The sequence below is a fragment of the Stylophora pistillata genome, chromosome 10 (genome assembly GCF_964205215.1).
Source record: "Stylophora pistillata chromosome 10, jaStyPist1.2, whole genome shotgun sequence".
In the NCBI taxonomy this organism is placed as follows: Eukaryota; Metazoa; Cnidaria; class Anthozoa; order Scleractinia; family Pocilloporidae; genus Stylophora; species Stylophora pistillata.
The window spans coordinates 9,539,548-9,562,798 of record NC_142528.1 but is presented as its reverse complement, the minus strand read 5'-3'; the positions used below and the strand labels follow the sequence as shown (position 1 = coordinate 9,562,798).

The following is a 23,251-nucleotide window of genomic DNA, read 5'->3' as shown; positions in this document are numbered from 1 at the left end:
CTGACTGCTTTACATGGCTTGGAGGTTTAACGGATCAAAATAATTAAGAACGGTCTTAAGAGCGGATTAAGTTATGCAACCTTTAATTTGTTATAATCCTTACTTGTTAGGGTAAAAACAAGAGGCGTGTAACAGAAATACAATAGTTCATTAAGAATTCAGCGTTGCTGCTGAGCGAAAAAATTATAATGGGAACTTCTTATCAAAGCCATGGAAATATCTAGCTGTTTAAAGTAGTACAGATCTTTCAACCATGCATCAGTTGATCGATCCTTTTTCTCTTCTGTACTCTAATCATGTTATTCTTATAAATCTGCTGTAGTTCAATTTTATACTTGGTTCAAATTTTATTTTCCTTTGTTCTCGGTCATGTTAATGTATGATAGTGAGTTTGAAACAAAGGAAAATAAAATTTGAACCAAGGATAAAATTGGACTACAACACATCTAACACAGCTACAAAGAACCCTAGAGTTATGCTTAATAATAGATTTACTACATTATTTGAAAAATTTTTTAGGCAAGGTGAATAAAATGCTCGGTCCCAAAATATTTTCCTCTTATTATCCAACTACACCTAGACGAGTACAAATAACGCCATAGACGAGTACAAATATCACGCTGTATTTGTACTCGTCCATTTTAGAGTACCGGTTAAACAGGTTTTCTCGCATCGCGCAAGCGAAGAATTGGATTGTAGTTAGGAAAAAAAAAATGGCGGACCACGAAGAGTCAGAATGGCTGGCAAATATAGATCCAATTTCATTAGATGAATCGAACGAAGAAAAACAGCTTGACGACCAGAAAATTTCTTCATTTAATGAAGAAAATAGAAACAGCAACACAACAGAAACAGCAACACAACAGATCGATCGGAGAATTCACATTAATAATCAAGGAGAAGGAGTTAGACAGGGTCAATTCGTTCAAGTATCTGGGCGTAATTATCAATGAGAATCTGACTTGGACTGATCACGTGGATTACATTAAGACCAAAGTGTCTCAGAGGCTTGGCGTTTTACAGAGAATAAAACATCTTATGCCAAGAAATACAAGGGAACTCTTTGTAAAAGCCATGGTGCTGCCAATCCTTGACTATGCTAATGTGACTTGGGGGGATAAATCCAACACCACTCTGATGAACAAGATCCAATTACTCCAGAATAAAGCAGCTAAATTAATTTTAGATATGCCAAAGCATTCATCAGCAACAGAAGCTCTTGATCTACTTGGTTGGGATACATTGGAAAAAAGACGAAGATCTCATCGTCTATTTTTGGTTTTTAAGTCCTTGAATGAACTAATTGATTGGAATTTTAATTTTAATCATTTTAAAGACATGCATGATTATAACACTCGTTTTAATAACAACATTTGTAAACCACAATCAAAGCGTACATGGGGTCAGCATCGGTTTGTTTGTCATGCAGTAGATGACTGGAACGCTCTCCCAGACGGCATTAGGAACATTTCCGATTTTTCAGTTTTTAGACGTCTTGTTAAAAATATGTAGTCTCTTCTATTGATTATGCCTTTTTATCCTTTTCTTGATAACCATATTTATATTTTCTGTTATCCTTACGTTAGATTTATGCAGGGCCTCACTGAAAACCACACTTTGTGACGTGGGCTCCCTGTCAAAAGATCTTACTTATTATTATTATTATTGACAACGCGCCAATTCCGTTCCGCTTCGCGTACTTCTGTCACGCACTCCCCGAAAATAAATATCCGCGAAATTCGCCCGCACTGAAATAACAGTTTGGCGTGTTGGATAATAAATAACTTTTTAGACGTTTTGTTGTGTAGTATCGCTGAGTATTTTTACTCTTATTATCCAACTACACCTAGACTAATATTTTTACGAGTTTTACCGTATTTTGACGAGCCCGTAGGGCGAGTCAAAATACGATAAAACTCGTAAAAATACTCAGCGATACTACACAACAAAACGGCTAATAAGATATGTATCTTGCATGCCTACAATATTTTAGACGAAACGAGCTGAAACGCGTCCGACTGATAAAGAGAAGTTTTACAACTATATATACTGTTAGCAGAGTTCTGAGGACTAGTTTAGTTTTGAAAAATTGATTTGAGGAGGAAAACAGGAGGCATAACAGAAACATATTATTCGTTAAGTATTCAGCGTTATTTCTCTGCCATGTTTTGCATTTGATACATGTGAAAAACAAGCGGTGTATAGTATCCATAGCACAAACCTGCCTTTAAGTTAGCACAGTTGCAATGAAGCTGGCAGATGCAAATGTGCCTTTCAGGAGATTTACTACATTACTGGAGTATTAGTAACATAATTATTTAGTCCTGGGGATTTCCTTCAATGAGTTACTAGCCTATTCAGAAAAACTTTGCGAAGAAGACAAAATTTTTTGTCCCCTATAACCCGCTTAAAGCGCTCCTTTTTCGAGACAAGTTTCTGAGAAAAATTTACGTGATCACCCACATTACTTTTATTTAGAAGTCTACCCATGAAGTGAATAATTCAACAATGTGTTTTATTCCCTTACTTTTTCAACTTATTGGTTATGAGTGCCTTTTCTTCAATCCTTTTTATAGTATATTTCTTATATTTACAAATTTTGTCGCCAATTAAAGGGAAAAACTTACCCTTCGAGCTTTTATTGTCCTTGGAAATAAGCATAGCTGAACTTCTACCGCGGGTTGTCTCATTGAATACTTCAATGTGCGGTGTATGTAACATTACAACTTCATAGTAACAACAGTGGAGCAGCATTAATCAGCCTACTACAAGGGAAAGGGGTGTCTTACATATAACAGCTTTAAAACCCGGTAAGGGCATATAAATATTGCATTAGTATTTGATTTGCCTTGTCTAATAAGCCATGTTACAGTTGTGTACTTAGTTCCCAAGTCTTTGATTTAGAGTGAGGCTGAAGGTGACCTTGTTGTGATAGAGACCAGTATCTAGTTAGCATGATTACTCAGTACAAAGTATTTTACATTTGAAAAGCAACAACATCTGTATCATAACAAGATCACCCTTAGCATCACTCCTGTTCAAAGGCTTGGGAACCAAGCATACAGCTGTAAAATGGACTATTGGTGGTCATGATTGTTTTTCGCAGAACCAAGGGTCGCTCTATGAACAGAAACCTCTAAGGTTTTAAAAGATATTTGGCATTATCGGACAAAGGCTCTCCAAAAATCTCCATTTGAGGTGGCGACCTGACCGCTATCATCGCATTGCAGGGAGGTGAGGTTACCACCGTCATTCAAAGAGATCTTCAAGTGATACTTATTTTTTCTGAAGGCAGGGTACCGATATAACTTGTTTTGATCTTCACCATGTCCCCACTTTCCAACAAAGTAAGTTCCATTTTTCAGTCGACCCCAGTCTTTGCAAATGCCAGCTAAATTGGAACTGTCATCCCACTTTAATCTCACAAACGAACCACACGCGTCAGGCTGCTCATCTGTCTGACCGCTAAAGTACTGGACCACAGCTTCACCAGAGCCATTGGAAGCTGTGACCACGTGGAACGTGCGCCCCAGTTTCTTACGGCAGTGAAATCTCAGGTGGGTGAATAACAAGTGTTTTCTGAGCTCTTTCATGGCACCTTTCTGCAGAACCATATGTGAACTGCTGATTCCGCGGTACGTTGTCTCAACTGACACTTTAGGAGAGGGGCTTCCGAACTCAACGTTTGATACCAGAAGCCAACCCCCTAAGATAAAACAAACTCTAAATGATCTAGTGCTCCCCATGTAACTAGAATTTGTGACATATTAGAAAACCACAACAAACACCTTTGTAGAGAAATCACTAACACCCCAGACCACAGAATGTTTCAATAAAAACTGCTCAAAGTTCAGTGCACTCCAGTTAAAGTCCTCGTGTCTCAAAAACAAAAATTTATCCACCCACCACCATATGTTGACATGTCACAATAGACCTTCAAAGGGTTTCCATTCTTCTCAGGGTCGATCCAGTACTCCCCGTCACCTTCGGAGTGTCCAGAGTCCCGAATTTCCTTGCAGGAATGAGCCGGATAAGCAGAATCAAGACCTCGTTGATCTGTATTAGAAGAGGAAAGAATAATCTTTGGAACCAGACGAGGATCAAACTTAGAAACAAAACACCCCATGTGGTCTTATTCCACTGGTGATTCATTTTGCTTAATTATTAGATCACTCTAGATTTTGAAAATCTTTGTAGGATCCACTGCACCCTTCAATCTCAAAGAAAACTGAAGGAAAAATTAACACGTAACACGAGAGAGCTTCGGAAAGCTCTGACCATAAGAGTCAGTCATCATTTACCGGAGGGGGGGGGGGAGGGGCATGAAAGGATCTTTGGGGGAATCACATAGTATTCAAGGGGAACGGATAGGGGATCATTCGTCGCTAACAGAGACGGTTGAACGGAAGACCAAAGAAATTGAATACCAATGAGGGGGAATTCGGGGATAGGTTAATTTTTTTTTTTGACACAACCAAAATCCTCTCTCCCCCCCCCAAAATCCTCTCTTCTCTTCCCCCCCCCCCAAAATCCTCTCTTCTCCTCCCCCCAAAATTCTCTCTTCTCTCCCCCCCCAACCTCCACCCAAGTAATATAATAATTTGTTACATCGCTCATAGCGCTCGTGAGTAAGATGAAACGAATCCTGTGTTCAACCTGAGCCCATCTTGCCCGGTCGGGATTGCCCGCATTGATCCCGCGCATGAAATACAATAGAATTAGAACTACGTTTGTAATTCTTGAATAATGTCGGCGATGGAAACGCAAAAAGCGGCAGAAGATAGTCAAAACAAAGAAAACAGAAACGACACTCGTGAGTTTGTTGTGCTGCAAACACAGTTGGCTTTCTTTCCCAGCTCTCGAAATAAACAAGTCATTCTCAATTCTTTAAAGCGAATTCTTTTTGCGATATAAAAATACTTAATTAACTAACCTTGTTCGGCCAAGACGGGCGGATATTAGCCTTGTTCTTTTTTCGCATTTTTGTGGAACTCAACTTCGTCTCGGTCCATAGCAATGCGAAAAAACAAACTCGGCCAATATCCAGCCTCTTGGCCTCGCGCTTGGTTGGTAACCCATATGTTAAAATAGCCCTAAGTACCTTACTTAACAGTACCTGTTCCATAATAAGTAGAACGTGGGTTTTGCCTCAGGTTTTCCGGACTTGATTGTTTGGTTTGGTTACTCATTTGACATTCCTTCATTGCATCATTAGCATCGGATTTGCTGTTGTATGATCGGCATTTTTTATCCTGAAGGCATTTTAATCCACAGTTAATTTCGTCAGTGTATAATGTCTTGGTGATGTGACCAATGAGCTCAAATCCTGGTAAAACAACAAAAATCGTGAAAGCTAGAAGTTCAGTTAGTTTCATCAGTTATCTTCATACAGAGTATTCATTTGTAAATACTTTAATCGAGAACAAAGTGAAAAGGACGGCGATAAAGTACGGAAACAGCTTGTGTGTAGTTGTTTAACCAGTTCTGAGAAGCTATCTTGATTTCTGATACTGTAAAAAGGTGAAGTAGCCTTAAAAGATATAAGAGTTGCAAATTTACGTTCCGGGCATAAATCTAAAGTTCCCGTAGTTATTACCCTAAGGAATTAGAGACCAGTCGTTATATATCACCTGGGATGGGAAGGAGGGGGGATTTTGGAGGAATCACATGGTCTTTGAGGGGAACGGAGAGGCGGACAGTCGTCAAAAACAGAGTATAACGAGGAAAGTATAGAAAATTGATCGTCAATGAGGGGCATCATAATATGTTATACAGCCTTATGTTGTAGAGCCTAATTTTTGTGTTGGGAACTATAACGTATTCTCGCATTACCTTCAACTCTCTCGAAAACCTCGTCCTTGCTCAAGTCAGTGCTCAGCGACGAACTGAATGCCACCAGAAATACAGCAACACCACTCAACAGAACAGGACAGAACAGGAAACCAACAAGATGCCCTCTCATCCTGTAATTTATAAAAGAAAAAAAAAACATCGTTGACAAATGACGCCCTTTTCTTAAAGCAACAAATAGCTTACAATTTTTTAGTAACATTTTTCTAAACCTGACGAAAGAATACAACGGCTTTTAAACTACCGAACCATAAAATGGGATCTTAATTCCCTACTTGCCCACTAGCTCACATAAGGTACTCACTCGAGAGTACCTTATGTGAAGCCAGTGTATGTACCTTAAGTAAATACAGCGAGCTTCTCACTCACGCTTACCTTCAGTTTCCGATTTTTTGTATGTACCTTAAGTAAATACAGCGAGCTTCTCACTCACGCTTACCTTCAGTTTCCGATTTTTTCTCGACTTTTCTTCTATTAAGGTCTTTTGTTTTTACGACTTTTACTCAAACTTATTATCGGAGCGGAACTATTCAAGATTTATACCCACTCTTAACAAAGTTAGGCGGTAATCTTCTTTTGAAGTGTAACTAAGTCAAATTTCGCCAAATCGAGAAACTTTGCCTACTCTTTAAAACGACTAAGGTACTCTCATCTTCGATTATTTTTTCCACAAGCTCTTCTCGTATTTGTTTATAATGCAAACATCTTTTATCAACTTTTCATAAAGTATGAATGAACTTAAGAAAAAAATTAAGATACTGAATAGGAACGGCTTGAAACTCATACATTAGTAATGCCTCGTATTGAAATAATACATTGACTCGGTTTTTTTGACAATATTCCAGCAAAGCGCAGGTGGCAGCAGATTACTCAAACAAAAGAAAACTTCAACTACTTTCAGAACATAAATATAAATATCCAAAGTTCTAGTGTTTTCTGTTCAGAGAAGTAAACCAACAGCATTTCTTCCGACGCGCTAATTCATACATTTACGAGTCACAATTTGCAAGTTTATCTGCTCTACTGTACATGTATATGTTCCTATTTCTTATCTGTGTAAGTAAAATATAATTGAAGGAAAACAAAATAAGTAATATAAGTTTCAATGCTCCAAAAATGTTTCATCTTTTATTAACCTAACACGTTTAAGATGATAAGCACTTAACGAAAGACCCCTGGCGGAATAGTGAGTTTTCTTTCCATTCAGCACTGAGAGGAAACAAAAAGTACTGTTTTCTGTGGGGCAAGTCATTAAATGTTTTGTGCTACATTCAAACTCAAAAATAGAATGACTACCAAAAAACTTGGTTTGCATTGGGTTAATAATTACTGGAGAGCTCTCAATTAGAGTGCGTCACTTAATTATCCTCTTCCCGTACTCCGCGGTATCCGTGTATTACATGAGCGAACGAACTAAAAATGACCATGATACCACTTTATTTATTTTATTTTTTCGTTCAATTTTATTTAATATCGTCTTTTTGTTTTTTTTTAGAAAATTCACGCTAAATATTTTCGTTGCGCTTCACATGTCACTGTGCATAAGCTGTTACTATTCTTTCACCTGTCTAAACTTCCCCCCCCCCAACATTCCACAGTTCTCGCAAGCTACGATTTTCCCGAAAACTAACAGACTAATTGTCCGTAAAGTCGGCTTTTCGTTTCTCCACAAATGCTGTCATCCCTTCCTTTCGATCGTCCTGCGAATTGAAAGAAAAAGGAGAAAATTTTTCTTGGAGAAAGATTTAGCGCAAGTCTTTACAAATCCAGTGTATTGTTATTTTATTTATCACCATGGTAATGATTAAATAAAGAAGTTAAGTTTCTAAAGAAACTGTGGTGCTGCGGTGGTGGGGAGGGGGGGTGGGGAAGGGGTATTAAAAGATAATACGGCTTTATCAACTGGGTTGACAAAGTACATTGGCCTCGGTAAAGAGTTTTTGAGGCTAACGTTCCTGGCGTTAGCCAACAACAATAACTCAGCTCAACAACTATTGTAATCAGACATGACATGACACTTAACATAATGACGCACTACCCACAAATCGCAGAGCTAGTCTCGGCGGCCAGTGTGTGGACGCTAAAACACCTTAAATAAATTTCGGCTCAACAAAAGATTCAATAAATATACAAGAAACAGAAATTTAAATATTAAATCAGTAAAGCAGAAATGACATTACGAGATAAAAATACAGAAACAGAAACACATGACAATAAATAGAAGAATACATAAGTTACACACTACTATTAACTGGATTTAACTTTCGTTACATCATTGATTATTCGTTCTACGTCGACATAACTATCCTGAACTTGAAGATTTTGAAATAATATTGTTGTTATCTTTTTCTTGAAAATATGTTTTGGAAGCTTCCTTAAGTTTCCTGGGATGCTATTCCAAATTTTACAACCAATCCTTGAGAATGAGTTTTTATGTTGATTTAGCCTAGAACAGTTTATGTAATAGTTACCAGCAGATGAAGATCGGGTATTATGATTGTGTATTTGGTGGAAAAGAGTGAGCAAACCAGAAAGATTGGGGGGGGGGGGGGTGTTAAATTGCTATGGACATCATGCATTAAGAGAGAAGAGAGTTTAACGTTAAGCATATTAATTGGCATAATATTTAGTTCTTATTAACCGAGCGGGCGGTCTGTATGGAAGAATCTTGACCGAGGTCTGTACCAGCGACCGAGGTCAAGATTCTCCCATACAGACCGACCTAGCTCGGTTAATAAGATGTTTATTATATGGCTGTGTCTTATACGCCGATTTTTTATATTCCTTGTACCTAGAAAATCTAGACCGCTTTTAATATTGATTTCAGTCAATCAAATTCGTGAATTCGGTAGTTCCCAGTCCTTGTGAGACACAGCCATATAATAATAGCCGATATAAAATAAGCAATGGCGTGTGAATTATAGTTAGAGCGGAGAGGAATTGTGGATTGTGTGTGGTTTCTATATAGAGAGATGGAGCTACGCTATTGGTGGGAACGTGGGAACGTGTGAACGTGGAAACGTGGAAACGTGGGAACGTGGGAACGTGGGAACGTGGGAACGTGTTTCATGTTAATGACCAAACTTTCCTCGGTTGCGTAGAAGACTTGAAGCATTCAGTGGATTGCTCGAAATCAGAGAGAGTAGATAATATATCTTCGAGAAATGGTTAACTGGGTTTACCACTTTGTATTGTAAATGTCGTATTCGTTCAAGTGTAAACACCGATCATTTAACTTACTGTTGAAAAAGTTGAGTGAAACATTCTTTTCTCAAAATGTAGTCCCTCTGCCAGTGACATCTCGTAACCTTATAAATAAAAGAGGATTAACAGGATTGGAGACGTTGAAACATGGCAAAAAGTCATTTGGGAAATTCAACAGTCTACGAAACTCTCCAACAACAGTAAATTGTTTTTGCTTGCAAGTCAGAATGATTTATATCTTGAAGCAACCAAACCCTACACGAGTTCAAGTTCTGTTTTTGCTTAACTTTGGCAAAAGGCTACCTCTTTTCCTCAGTTTGTTTCAGTGAAAATGATGGCTTCGAAACATTCTTTTAACTCGTGTGAAAAGAAATACGTCATGACGTTTTGAGATTTTTCGGTCACCAGAAAAAACGACAGTCTCACAAAAGAACAATTAAATAGAACAATTACATACAACAATTAAATAGAACAGATAATTGCTTCGATATTGGGAAATAGCCCACGAGAATGAGTAAACCAGCAAGAACCAATTAACTATGAACAAGATTAACGCCAATTGCAATTGACATGAAATCTTTCGAATAATCGTAGCATAATTCAGAGCGGAAAGCAGCCACTGATTGATAGGTTATTACTGCCGTGGAAATACCTGTGTTGACAGCTTCTTTGGCGATCTGTACAGCGATCTTCGACAAGGATGATATTTTAGCAGCCGTCTTGATGGCTTCATCTACAAGCTCGTCTGCAGGGAAGACTTTACTAACCAGGCCTAAGAAAAAATGAAATGAAACAGTTGATTAACGTACTTTTAATTTTAATCAAGGCAGAAGAAACCTCTAAAAAATAAATGTGCAATGCTCTACTAGACTTATTTGACACAAAAAATCACTCTCCCAAGATGTGTTAGATGAAGATAAAAACTTTTACCTCAGTGATAAGTTTGAATATTCTCATTACCTGTTTGCTGAATAATGTATGGGTATTACAAGGAGAAGTTACAAGTTAATCAATTCTGGAAGGTAAAAGGTTAATGGTGAATAACTGGTTAAAATAGGGGCTAAGTTAAAAGTAACATGGACCTGATTTCTGTGCATCATCTGCTGAAATGGGATCTCCAGTTAGTATCATTTCCATAGCGAGAGACTTCCCAACAGCTCTTGGGAGTCGCTGTGTACCACCAGCACCTAACAACGACAGCAATCTTTGAGTTTTTTGCAGTTTTGAGTACATACCTAAGTTCGAAAAAGTAAAAGAACATAAAAGCAGCAACACAAGAGAGTCTAAAATGGAAGGATACCCATTTGAAGACTAAAAGGGACTCTTTCTTCTATGATCTCTCCTGATTTGAAGTCTTTAACACCCTCAATAACGGCACTTTAACTCTGTGACCCCCCAAGAGTGATTAGCACCTAATTACTCCTCACAATATCACCCCTGAATCACACATTAAGGTCAGGAGAATAAAGGAAATGATCACCAACTAAAGACACTCTTGATTGTTAAACAAATTCTCCTTGTCAGCACCTTACAAAATGTGTTGAAAACAGTATGGAGAACACGCATACTGATGTTGGAGTGTAAAGGGCTAGTGATCAATACGCTTAAAAAGTAAAATATTTCAAAAGTCTTGTAAAGGAAAAGACCTGATTTTCATTTTCTTCATCTGGTATCCCGTAGTTAGACTCTGCTCTCTAACATTTTAAATCGAGATCTGCGGAATATACTTTCTTATTATGCAAACTGATAAAGCTGTTTCTACAGTTGAGTTATATGTGTGTCACACCTGGAAGAGTTCCAAGCAAAATCTCTGGTTGACCAAACTTGGCTTTGTTTCCAGCATAAATGATATCACACATCATGGCTAATTCACAGCCTCCTCCAAGCTGTGAAGGCAGCATTTTACAAAACAAATTAAACAGTGACCAAAAAATATTTATAACATAACCAAAGTAAAGTGCATACTCTGATTGGTCAATTTAGCGTCCCCCATTTGCCCATGGGTGTACGCTGCTGACATGAGCACATGCAAAGACTATTAATCTTTTCCACATGCGCTTGTTTTTTTCTGGTCACGTAAGGTTTGTAAAATAAAAGGGAACTCCTTGGCTACAATGTATCGATGTTATGTTATAAAACAAATGGTAAACACCACAGCGTACACTATTGAGTTATGGATGCACTTGGGAGGTTTGCTTAGCACTCAAGAAGCTAAAGTCGCTCTCAGCTATCGCCTCGAGTGACTCTTATGCTTCTTTCATGCTTAGCAACCTCCTGCGTGCATCCATAACTCAATAGTGTACGCTGTGGTGTTTACCATTTGTTAAATAAAAAACTCATGTTAGTAAATAAATGAGCAAAGGAAAGAATGAAATGAATAAATAAAGCCATTAATAAGAAATTTTCTCCAGCAGACTTCAATTTACCCACAAAAATATGCTATGTGTAACCCTTCACTACACTGTGACAGCTAAAAATATCTTGATTACTGGACAATCTGGGCACTCTGCTTAGTGAGGTCAAAACTGGTGATTAAATTGCAACAATAAATGACACCACTGGCACCCACTCATACCAAATTCAGTGTCTTAGTCTCACCGCAAATCCATTGACTGCAGCAATGACAGGCTTCTTACAACAAGCCACTCGAGTCCAGTGACCGAGAAAATCTCCCAACAGGCACTTCTGATATGTTAAATTCTGCATCTCTTTAATATCAGCTCCAGCTACAGTAGAAGTAAAGAAATGTCTTGACCATACTTTGCTCATTTTCAGAATATACAATCCACCGCAAAGCTAACAAAAAATCAAATGACTTGAAGTTCAAATTGTGAAAAGGTCACAGATGCGATGAGAAACTTAAAAAATATTCTCTTGATAAAATTTTTATAGAAACTGTGCGGTATAAATTTGAATTTAATAATAATTTAAACACCACATCAAATCCATGTGAGCAGGAATCATTAAATGGTTTCTTATTTGCATCAAATTTGGAAAAGTAAAAAGTTGAACATTTTAACCAAAGCTAAACATATTCTTAGTCAATGTTATAGCACAAGACTTCAAAACTTTACAAGGGGTACACTGCAATCTACCAGATGGTGAGTACTACGTAAGTCCTATACAAGATACGGAGGGGAGGGGAGAAAGGTCTTCATAAGCCATGCTGGAACAGAAATTCCATGGAGATGGGGGGGGGGGGGGTTAAAAAAGAAAAAACCTCCCCTGCAGGACTATAGATATTTTCTGGATCTACACAAGCACCCCTAAGACTTTTCTCTTGTTTTGCCTTTTTTACTTACGTACCAGCAAAAGCTTTCTCACTTCCTGTGATCACAATGGCACCAACATTTTTGTCAGTTTCAAAGTCATCAAGGGCATCCTGCAACTCTGACATCAGCTGATCGCAGAGTGCATTTAATGCTTTGGGTCGGTTGAGCTGGATGAAGCCCACGTTTTGCTTCTCCCCCCTTTTCTCTGCCTTGATCATTTCAAATGTTCTTGACGCTAATGATAAATTGAGGAAAGTGTGACTCTTATAGTCCAAAAATAATTCACTTCAGATATTATACACTGGTGTCTGTGCAAATACACATCTTAATGCTTTCATATTCTCAACTTAAGTTAATGTCCAGGGGCCCATTTCTCGAAAGTCATGGTAACTTAACGGGCCTGTAAAGCTGTTCTGTTTTCATTCAAGATGGGGATTTCAAAAGTTTTGAAAATGATACAATGAAACTATCAGCTAAAGAAACAAAAAGAACTGGTTTGGGTGCCAGAACCTGCTTTCCTATCCTTTAAAGTTTGATTTTAAAACATGGCTCAGGGCCCCTTAAGTTACCAGGACTTTCAAGAAACAGGCCTCAGGGCTGGGTTGTTCAAAGCTGGGCTGATATATCCTTGGGTTAGTGTAAAGGCTGATTTTAGATCTGAAAGCTTTAAAAGAAACTTCAGTGTAATTACTTTTGTTTATAATTTGAGGATTAGATGCTTTAAAAAAGAATGGAGAGAGTTATCTCAAAAAGGCTTTTGGACAAAGGAATAAAAAAAAAACATAATGAAATTTAACTTAATTTGGGTAAGAGTGCTGATTGGCATTCAAACAACTGAGCCCAGAACTTGAGATTCCAGAAAAACAAAAACAAAAAAAACAAACAAACAAACAAAAAAAGAAACAAACAAATGACTGAACAGACAAATGCAAAGACTTATGTAATGACATTCAGAGATTCATTTAATTCTTCCTTCCCCACTATACAACCACACCAAACTATGACACCTACTGCAAATACTGGAAACTTCTTATTGCTTCTGATCTAGGCTTGAACATGTGTTCAGATCAGATGTGAGAATTCACAAAACAGTCAAACTTGATTCTTAAGAGAAGGTTACTCACCCTTAATATTTTTTTTTCCCATTTAATCCTTTATACCTGGCATCAGCATGCATAATCTCTATACTCTTCTTTAAACCTTTTTTTACATAATTATATCATCATCTTTCATTTGCCTTATTTTTAACAATAAAAATATTTAATTACAGCGATAACGGTTAGAAGGCGAGGAGACCCAAGAAGCCACTGGGCTTATGGGAGAGCCACCTCACTTACAATAATAAATCAAGTAAAGAAAAAGTGCTGCGAATGTGCGGCTTGGACAATTCAGTGATGTATATGACACTAACAAGGAGAATTTGGATAAAAATCAAAAGCTTTACAAGTTTGCGATCATTTGCTTAATTCCCACGAGCCTACAGTTTGATTCAGGACTGATATCTTTGCAAGAAATTAGATGCTGGTCAACCCACGAGATTAAAGGTTACGCTCATATGCGTTGAATGTACAAATCCCCATATTCAGGGTTTGTTTCTTTTGCGACTGAGTAAGATGCGAACTGCTTCAAGCTTGATGCCTCCAGTAAAGAAACTTTAAACTTACCTGAGCAGTACGTTCGAGCAAGATCGGATGGACGAGTTGACTGCGCTGATCGCAAGCCACATAATCCACGCGCGATATGAAACAACCTTCTAGAAGCCATCTTGCTGGAGATGAGTCAGTATAAACGGGGGCGGGGTGGGGGACTGGAAGTATATCTGGAGTTACCTCATTAAATGGAGAGAAATTTTCATGAAACAAATATATATGATTAATTTAGGAAAAAAAATTCTCTCCACAGGTTATTTGGTTTTAAAACTGAAAATTTGATAAAAGTCAACGATGCAATTCGTTATCGCTTTCTTTCTCGCCCCTCCCTGATGAAATGCCATGAGGGCTTCGCAGCCTGGCCGAATATTTTTCGAAATAGCTTGGTTGCCTGGCCAAAACTAAGCTCGCCATCTTTGTTTTAGGTATGGTTTAGTGATGTTTTAGTGAGTAACGAGCCTTATAATAATGACCAGACACGCTAAAAACTGTACAGCAGGAACGGTTTACACTTATCACGAGCGAAAAAAGGACACCAAAAAGTCTGGGTATGGCAGTAAATCTGTACGTCTTGGTAGAGATTCTGTAAAGAACTTCGATTGCTGTTGTCTGACGCTACAACCTTGTCGTGAACCGGTTGTGACACCAGACGGTTTCTTGTACGACAGAGAAGCAATCTTAGAGTGTTTGTTGCATCAGAAAACCGAAGCTGCCAGGAAAATGAAAGCTTTTGAAAAGCAGAAGAAGAAGCAAGATGCTGAAGAAGCTGGAAAGGTGGAGGAAAAAGAGAGATCCAAAGTCGAATCGTTTGTCAATATGGAGAAGCGCCTCACCACAAAACCAACGAGTGCATTCACTGCAACAAAAGATCGAAGTATCAATGGATCGTCCGATTTTAATGATGAACAACAACCATCTACCTCTAGTGGTAAGAAAATAGAGTCATTTGGGAGTATTTTTTTTTTTTTTTACATGATCAGGGATAATCGACTCTAACATGTACATGTAGTTCACATCTCTTGAGCCCTTGACCCCAGCGAGTGACCAGAGATTTTGTTTCCTTACAATATCACCCCTCAATCAAACAATGTCATGATACTTAAGGTAATGATCCCCAGCTACAACAGCTCTGGATTGTCAAACAAATTCCTCTCAGCATCTTCACAGAACAGTAGGGAGAATCTGCATACAGATGTAAGAATTTTAAGGGTTAACAGTAAGTGGTAAACCCCGAAATGAACAAATTATGGCCACCTTTCTATCTAATGCCCCATTCCCACCAGCAAGACATTTTTAGTTAAACCATGTTTAACTGAATAAAAGCCAACAATAGGAAACTGAAAGACTAATAGTTCAAGTAGTCACCAACATTTATCTTCATTGTGCTATACATGAATCGTTTTAGACCCTAAGTTTGAAGTTGACAAAATTTGTGTTTTCTTGAGCAACACACATGTCAAAAATTTACTCCTATAATTGCCATCTAGCCAGTAATATGATCAGCAAAAGCAGACAAAAAAGGCAAGGGGTAGCCATCAATAGACTGACATCTGAAATGATTGAGGGTGCTGTATTACTTTTTGATGTTTCATAACACAGAGACCTGGCTCAGTGTGGCAATTGGCTTGTGATTACCTTGCATCAAAAAGTGCAAATAATCTGACTTGTTAAGAATTTCCTCAGGAAACCCTACTAGGAATGAACTTACACCTCATTAGAGCACAACTTTTTCTATTTTTTTTAATTTAAGGTATAACCTAGAATGATATTTTGGCTTTATTCTTTTGCAGGTGGCTCCAGTGGCAATGATAAAAATCTTCAAAGTTTTTGGGTTCCATCTTTAACACCAGAAGCAAAACCCACACTTCTGAAGAAACCAGATTCAAAAACCTATTGTCCAATGAGTGGTAAACCTCTCAGAATCAAAGATCTGATTGCAGTCAAACTAACACCAATAGATGATGGCGATGACCGACCAATGGTAGCAAAGTCTGAAAGGTATAAGTGTGCAGTTACCCACGATGCACTTGGTAATTCTGTTCCCTGTGCAGTTCTGAAGAACACAGGAAATGTGGTGACAATGGACTGCATTGAGAAGCTAATTAAGAAAGACATGCTGTGCCCATTTACTGGCTCGAAATTGAAAGAAAGTGACATCATTCCACTGCAGCGTGGAGGAACAGGGTTTGCTGGTGCTGGTACACAATTGGAGGCAAAAAGAGCAGGGCCAGTTCTTCAGGCCTGAAACAAAACTAAGTATTGACTCTCTCTGGCTCTTTGAAGGAGAATAACTCTATATATTATAGTTGTAGGGTCAGACACTCAACTAGAGACAAAGAAAGTAGGCCCAGTCTACAAGACCTGCTGGGTCATCTGACAGATCTAAAACAAAGCCAAGTATTGCTTGTTCTCTAAAGGAGACTCACTTTCTAATTATGGTGTTTTCTAAATTCTCTCTCTTTTTCGCAATTTTATCTTTGTTTTCCTTTGTCTCAGATCTGGGACAAAGAAAATCAAACTGATACTGGCTTTTAAACTTTAGACTGCAATGTGCTCAGGTTCTTTACCGTCGATACACAAGGTACATGTATGAACCTTATCACTTGAGACCCGATTTTTTTTCCCGCTCTTAAGAGATTTGTGCAGTTAAACTGATTGAAGTTGAAAGGTTACTGAAAGGTTACTGTTCTATTGTGTCTTTAAGCAAGAAACGTTACGCTTGAGTAATACTCTGTTGCAAGAAAAGTGTTTTCCTAAGGTTTATCCGAAATGGAATTGTACGTATAGAACACACACAACCGAAACGAACAAACAAGCAAAACTACAAACAAGCAAAGCCAAAAATTTAATATGCGGTATTATGTTTTGCCAAGTGATGAATTAGTCCTGGACAGTGATAAAGTTTGTTCAATGAAAATGGGTCATCTTTCGTTTTTCTCCCTTTTTTCCCTCTTTCTCCTCCTTTCTCTCTCCCCCTTTCTCTCTCCCTCTCTCTCTCTCTCTCTCCTTTTCCTTCGTCTTGGTCCACAACAGAACAAACTTCAGTTGTCATTAAATGATCTTTACCTTATCAAGCTACAGGCCAGTTTTGCACCTTTTGGGTTACAACCTCGTTGATGTCTTCTCCTTTAACTCCCATGAGTGACCAAGACAGAATTTCTCCTTACAATATCAATACATTATGAAGCAGACAAGTAATGAGAATAAAGAAAACATCAATCAGAACTAACATCGTGAGAATTGTATGGCAGACTGCGAGGAGTCTTAGAAATGGAAGGGTTTAAAATTTTCATTTTCATTAAGTGAATTTTTTTAAAAGGAAGAACTGTTTGAATAGTTTAGAGACATACGACAACGAGTCAGCAAAATTGTCCTGAAATTACCCACCGCAGCGTTCCATAATTAAATATCAAGCTTGAATAAACAAGTTACGTATGCAAGGTCACGAATGTTAGCCCTCTGATTAGACATTCATTTTCACTTCTCTGAGCCAATACGGAAAATCAGTGCGACAACTCAACCGGGAGGCTGAAGTTTTTTGAAAATATCCTTACGTACTGCTGTTGGGAAGAAACGTTTTGGGGAGTCGGTCCACAAACGACCGGGTCAAGGTATAACATACTTTTGTGACTTATCTGGCAAATTTGTTGTAATTATAAAGATTATGTACTCAGATGGTCGACTTCAGTTGAAACGTCATTTACAACAGCGGACCAGCTGAATCGTAATAAAACATTACCATCGACATTTACCAAGAAAATGAACGAAAATTAATGACAATTGTGTAGTCAAATTATTTCCCTTTAACGGTACGGTCGGGGTCTGTTGTCTGTAATTGCTGGTTTTATGGCTTGTGTGTATTCATTCGATTATTCAGTGAAAGTTACGGATCATTTGATGAATCAGTAAGCTTACTCAGGCCAGCTGTTGAAGATGACACGGGGGCCAACTGAACCAATTCTGATACAGTTTATCCTTTAAGTTAACAAGGTCTATGAGTTATAATAAATATAACAGATATCTTTCCTTTCGAATCCTGAAGCCAATTTTACTTCAATTTGTCACGTGGCCCTGTAAATTAGGATCTCATTTAAACTGCTGATGTGATTGATCTCTTGATCTCTGTGGTGTGTCAGTTATACGACTAATGCCGCTTTCAGCTCAGATTCTGTGCAATCTAAACAAGTCATGACATTATCTAAAGTGTTAAGGTATTCTTGCTCACAGACCATGCATATAACGGCAATATTTGCAGTATGTCTTGTCTTAGTTGCACCTGAAATCAAACTAATAAGGCGCTTGTATCAACTGATAGTCGAGTTAAAATCACCGACTGTAGAGTGTGTTCCAGTCCCATTTCGGCCCTACGGAGGTACAACCATAAATTTGTGCTTTTTATGTTGTAACTTTTTTAGAGCGATAAACAATGCTTTATTTCCACTTTCTGTATGTTAATTGCAGCGCTCTGTTGTAATTTAAGTCCTAGAACAGAACTATACAACGAATCATCGTTCTGAATTGCGGCTGCGATAGCCTATGACTAAAGAGCTAGAATTTGGTCGCTTTATACAAGAAAAGTGTGTTCACTATTGAGTATTTTTTATTAATCAAGTGATAAACAATCCCCTAGGGACTCCTTCAGGGCCACTTAACCTCAGCATCGCAATGGGACAAAATTGAAAATCTATGTTATGTAATCAAGATTACAAGCTTCGATCGGTTTGGATTATCTCAGTTTTATCTAAATGTTAGTAAAATCTATTTTCAAGAGATATGACGTTGAGATCCAGACGCAATTAAAAAATAGCCATTTTGTCGTAGTACGTCATTACTTTTGAAATGACAAACGTACCGTATTAGCTTTTGGTAGAATTCTTTACGCGCAAAACCTGAAGCAAACGTCACGAAAAATGACATTGCTTTAGGGCAAATACTCTCCAGAAATTCAGTAATGCTGTGGTGAAAAGGTAAAAAATTAAGGATTAATTGAATTGGACGTAATCGAATACAATTTCGGATCCACCTGCGTGCAGCAATTGACATGCAACGCACGTTTTGGTCCTAGTACTGACAGTCCAACTTTGTGCCTCAAAGCAAAATCTGAATGATGATAAAAATGGATCGCCGAGGTTTTAGAGGTCTTCTTACGTTTACATGTAATTCCATTGGGATTATTTCAGTTCAGCTCAGTTCGCCTCTTAATCGTTGTTACTGAAAGCGTAACTTTAATATACTAGTAGTTTCAATGTGAAAGTGGGTGCTGGCGTCACAGCTTGAAGGAAGCTTGAACTCACCTTGTATCTGGATGGCCAACTAAACCCAAATTAATATACATTAACCGAACAAAGGGGTTTTTTAATTGAGTGTACACCCGCTCGGCTGCTCATCATGTAATGACACCTAAATTTAAATCGCTCTGACACCGTTTAGAATTTTTCATTATTTTCAAAACCGTTTAGGCTCTGGGTGGCTTTACACTGATATACACAAAATGATATTGACAATTTCACGACGATTTTTTTTCCTCATTTTCCTCTCTGTTGAAGAAACAGGCTTGTTCTAGGTGCAAAAGCTTTTTGTACTTAAAGATATATTGAAATTATTCGTTAAACCCTCTCAGTTGTGTTTGCCTTTTTTCTCTCTTGTAATTTCAATGTAGGGAATAAGTTCTTCGTGAGCTGAGTCCCTTGGACGTCACGCTTATCCTGATGACATTTAAGCCGTAAATCTATATTTAAATGATGACGAATGTCACAAAATAAAAGATGATTACAATGCACGCAGAGTTTAATTGTCTAACGTATTATACCACTTTCTGCCAAAATATTTTTGGCAGAAAGATCTAAAGTGAATGATGCCAGTTTTAATTTTAATGCTGTTTTAGGGCTTCTGAGATTCTTAAGAATACAAATTTGCGATGTCACCCGTTGGTGTTAACAATAAGGTGCTAGTCTTTGTTTTAATACGACAAAGGTACATTTTATGCAAAATGTAAATGCGACTGTAGTGGATGCGTTAAATATTTTTTATGACCTTATTTTGACTTGACGTCACAAATTTTCTTTAAGCAATTTGGGTTGTCGGTGGTTTCATATGTAAATAGATTTCCATCTTATTTTGAACTATTGAAAAGAAAAAAGCAAAAATAAAGGAAATGACATTTGCGGTCATATCCTCTGGACTTGCAACACAATGTTGTCCTTAAATTCTGAAGAGGTCTTTTATTTTACAGACATGAAGCGTTTTCGACGACGGTTGGTAGTTAGCGGTGTAGACAGTATTATATTTCATAATTACTTTGCAGAGGGAGCTTACAGAGGACTAGCTGCTAATGGGTCAGCCAAGATTTTCAGAATGGTTTTTCGAGGAAGAATGATTTCTTCCTTCTCTTTCTCTTTCAGAATAATGGACGGGAGTTCTTTGAATTTAATAGACGATTTAGATCACATCAACCTCGGGGAACATGAGGCAACGGATTTTGGCATGAGAGTTTTGGATTCAAAGAGCAACAAAACTGGAGCACATTTGGGAAAATTTTCGGTATCCGATGGAATAAAACGAAGCATTTCCAATGCTGTGGAAAGAAACATGAATACATCTGCCATGGACATATTTGAGGTAAGGACTGTTCTTAATTTGCCGTTAAATGTATTGTGTTCTCATTTGGGATAAGGAAGGCCTCAGCGTACAAAGTAAAAAAGGCTTTTACGTTTTCAGAGTCATAATTTTTTTTTTTAATACTTCACTCTAAATTCATGAGGCGTACATAGAAAGCAACAATTGAAAAAAGTGTCGATAACGAACCCTATGAAGACGCAGTAAAATGACCCTATTAACGCATCTTACGTAAAATCATATACACAGCCTACTTCATTTCAATTCACTTTCTCGATATAAACCTGTGAAAATACACAATTCAGCGACGCTTAACTCGTAAGAACCTCGCCTTTTTCAATTTTCATTTTACCAGCGACGGCGAGGAGATCTCTTTATTGTTAAGTTACAGACTTGATTAGTTTTTAATCGCTGTTTTTGTCCTTTGCACACAATACATAACAGCCGGCGTACGATACCCCTTCAAGTCTGATTTGAACTCGCACAAAGATTGCTTTTCTAATAGCATACAAATAGTCTCACTGAATGTTTGTTTAGACATCATTCTAGAATTACCATCTTTAATTTATAGTCCCAAAACTCAGGTTGTTAGACTCAGTGACTAGTCGTGGACTAAGTTCTAAGTGACCCACCACATAACTTAGTTATCGTAGTGCTTAAAAATACAATTTTGCAGATCAGTTAAGACTGAACGAAAGGCAGCGCACAATACTTTGCATATCTGAATCTCGGTAAACGGTATGAGGGGCTCTTTATTTCAGATATGTCATGCTTTTCAGCACAGTTTTCGATTATCAGTAGTTTTCTACTATAGGATAATCTTATGCATGAGGTATAAGCAGTATCTTCTGATCGATATACCCTTGCTGGTTATTTCCTTAAAACTATGAATTTGAAAATCTTAAGACTTTGTTGATAAGAGAAAAAGACAGTTTAACAGTTGTGAATGATTCAATTTCAAAAAATTTCTATATAGTTTACTGCGACAGGTAAACGCTTGGAGTATGATACATGTTAAGAGAAGAATTATTGTCTTATTGGGAGATTTAAATTTTATGTTTCGTCATGTTTGGTTTATACGATATTGTGGTCACAACTTGCCAAAACGTCTATATCCAAGTGAACACGGCATTGCATTATATCTGCCAGCATAATCGATTTTATCTTCATCGTTAACCATTATAGATGAGTATCAAATTAACATATATATGTGATCCGACGGAGATAAACTAAGGTACCGGATCTAACTATATTTACCTTACTCGAGAGAAAGTGATTTTGAGTCTAAATGGTTACCTATGAAAGCAAATAAAGATGCGATATAAAAGTGATTTAATTAAGATTGGAGAAATACGGAACTCTGCGCTTACGTCTAAATATAGTTTTATCCATGAAAATATACTATGAAAATCTTTTTATAAAAGTTTCGTGTTTCACTGACACAACGGAATTTCCTCAAAGTGAAATCTAAACGCGGAAAACAGTGCTGAGGTCAGTGATTTAATATGTGACTGTACTAAATACTTAAAATATGCCGAAGTAAAATGTCAACATCCAACACTGAAGAACAAAACGATCCAGCTTCCAGCTGACTTCAACGGAAATTAAATCAAGCTTTCATTAAAAATTCTTAACTTAAAATGGGAGTTCGGATCAGTTTTCTTTTGTAACTGGAATGATAAAGCCTCATTATATTTCCTAAATTGATAAAGTTAAAAAACGCTCCCTTTGCCTTAAAATACCCCAATATCGTTTATCTTGGATGTGTTTTAATTTCAACCAGGTTTCATGTAATAAACATTACAAAAGACAAAATTTACTCGTAATATATATATTTTAATAATATACCTCAGACATGAAGGAGTGATAAGGTTAAAACTTATAGTCAGATTAAATATGAACTGCGATTGTCCGTTTCACCCTTCGATTTCTTCAGAAATTGTTGGCTACTTTGAATTGACATTCATTTTTTATAAAGTTTTGAAACCTTTGCCCTAATTTGTTTCCGTGCGAGGCAACAAGACGAGCTAATTTCAGCTCTTTCTTTGCTAATATTCATCTTTTGTCTAAATTGTCACACTGCCGGGCATGTTAGTATGTAAATCACGACCAAAACCCTACCATCAAGTCTTAGATCAACTTTTAGATATACAGCTGCTTCGAGAATTTTAAAGGTTGTTGGAAAAAAATTTCATAGGGTACGCGACAACCCAGAAAGGTGTTCTGAGAAGTTTCAACGTCATGGTCTTTTGATCTCTGAAAATTCAGGGACACATAGAAAAAGTTACTGTAAGGTTGTGGCATCACCGCCACTAGTGGCCGTTTTGCCATTTTGGCCATCAGCGGCCATTTTGGCCTTTTGGCCACTATTGGCCGTTTCGCCATTTTGGCTGCTAATGGCCGTTTTGCCATTTTGGCCACTACCGACCATTTGGCATTTTGGCATCTAGTGGCCAATTTAGGCCACTAGTGCCTATATTGGCATTTTTAGCACTAGTGGCCGTTTTTCGATTTTGGCCACTAATGGCCGTTTTGCCATTTTGACTTCTAGTGGCTGCTTTGCCATTTTGGTCACTAGTAACCGTTTTGCTATTTTGCCACTAGTGGCTGTTGTCACATTTTACCACTAGTAGCCATTTTGGCATTTTGGCCACTAGTGAC

General features: G+C 37.7%; 4 protein-coding genes across 8 annotated transcripts in view; 2 read left to right on the top strand and 2 right to left on the bottom strand.

Annotated features, from left to right (window-relative positions):
- Positions 1-68: 68 nt before the first annotated feature.
- On the bottom strand, positions 69-6,809 carry LOC111340296 (uncharacterized). Of its 3 annotated transcripts, none has more exons than XM_088737235.1 (5): positions 6,226-6,809; positions 5,833-5,963; positions 5,117-5,326; positions 3,907-4,056; positions 69-3,706 (listed from the first exon to the last, which is right to left on the bottom strand). In XM_088737235.1, the coding sequence occupies exons 2-5, from the start codon at positions 5,960-5,962 to the stop codon at positions 3,162-3,164; spliced, it is 1,035 nt and encodes a 344-aa protein (XP_088593361.1). In that variant the 5' UTR covers position 5,963; positions 6,226-6,809; the 3' UTR covers positions 69-3,161. The 3 variants fall into 3 exon arrangements, with proteins under 3 accessions (XP_088593361.1, XP_088593360.1, XP_088593359.1); XM_088737234.1 differs by having other exon boundaries at positions 6,290-6,809; XM_088737233.1 differs by having other exon boundaries at positions 5,833-6,809.
- A 150-nt stretch (positions 6,810-6,959) lies between these two features.
- Positions 6,960-14,267, bottom strand: LOC111340302 (enoyl-CoA hydratase, mitochondrial). 2 transcript variants are annotated; one of them, XM_088737248.1, is made up of 8 exons: positions 13,991-14,267; positions 12,361-12,561; positions 11,653-11,780; positions 10,841-10,940; positions 10,137-10,289; positions 9,707-9,826; positions 9,091-9,158; positions 6,960-7,550 (listed from the first exon to the last, which is right to left on the bottom strand). In XM_088737248.1, exons 1-8 carry the CDS (start codon positions 14,088-14,090, stop codon positions 7,485-7,487), a joined length of 936 nt encoding a protein of 311 aa, XP_088593374.1. In that variant the 5' UTR covers positions 14,091-14,267; the 3' UTR covers positions 6,960-7,484. The 2 variants fall into 2 exon arrangements, with proteins under 2 accessions (XP_088593374.1, XP_022802861.2); XM_022947126.2 differs by having other exon boundaries at positions 10,137-10,241; positions 13,991-14,252.
- A 91-nt stretch (positions 14,268-14,358) lies between these two features.
- On the top strand, positions 14,359-17,200 carry LOC111340303 (nitric oxide synthase-interacting protein). Its single transcript, XM_022947127.2, has 2 exons — positions 14,359-14,903; positions 15,766-17,200. Exons 1-2 carry the CDS (start codon positions 14,444-14,446, stop codon positions 16,218-16,220), a joined length of 915 nt encoding a protein of 304 aa, XP_022802862.1. The 5' UTR covers positions 14,359-14,443; the 3' UTR covers positions 16,221-17,200.
- A 137-nt stretch (positions 17,201-17,337) lies between these two features.
- The window catches only part of LOC111340301 (transient receptor potential cation channel subfamily A member 1), a 30,990-nt gene continuing 25,076 nt past the window's right edge, over positions 17,338-23,251 (top strand). The window contains exons 1-2 of one of the 2 annotated variants that reach the window (XM_022947124.2): positions 17,338-17,586; positions 20,377-20,593. In XM_022947124.2, the coding sequence (XP_022802859.2) occupies positions 20,381-20,593 (213 nt within the window). In that variant the 5' untranslated portion in view covers positions 17,338-17,586; positions 20,377-20,380. Of the gene's footprint in view, positions 17,587-20,083; positions 20,230-20,376; positions 20,594-23,251 lie in introns of those variants that run through there. The other variant, XM_022947123.2, reaches the window with a different exon arrangement.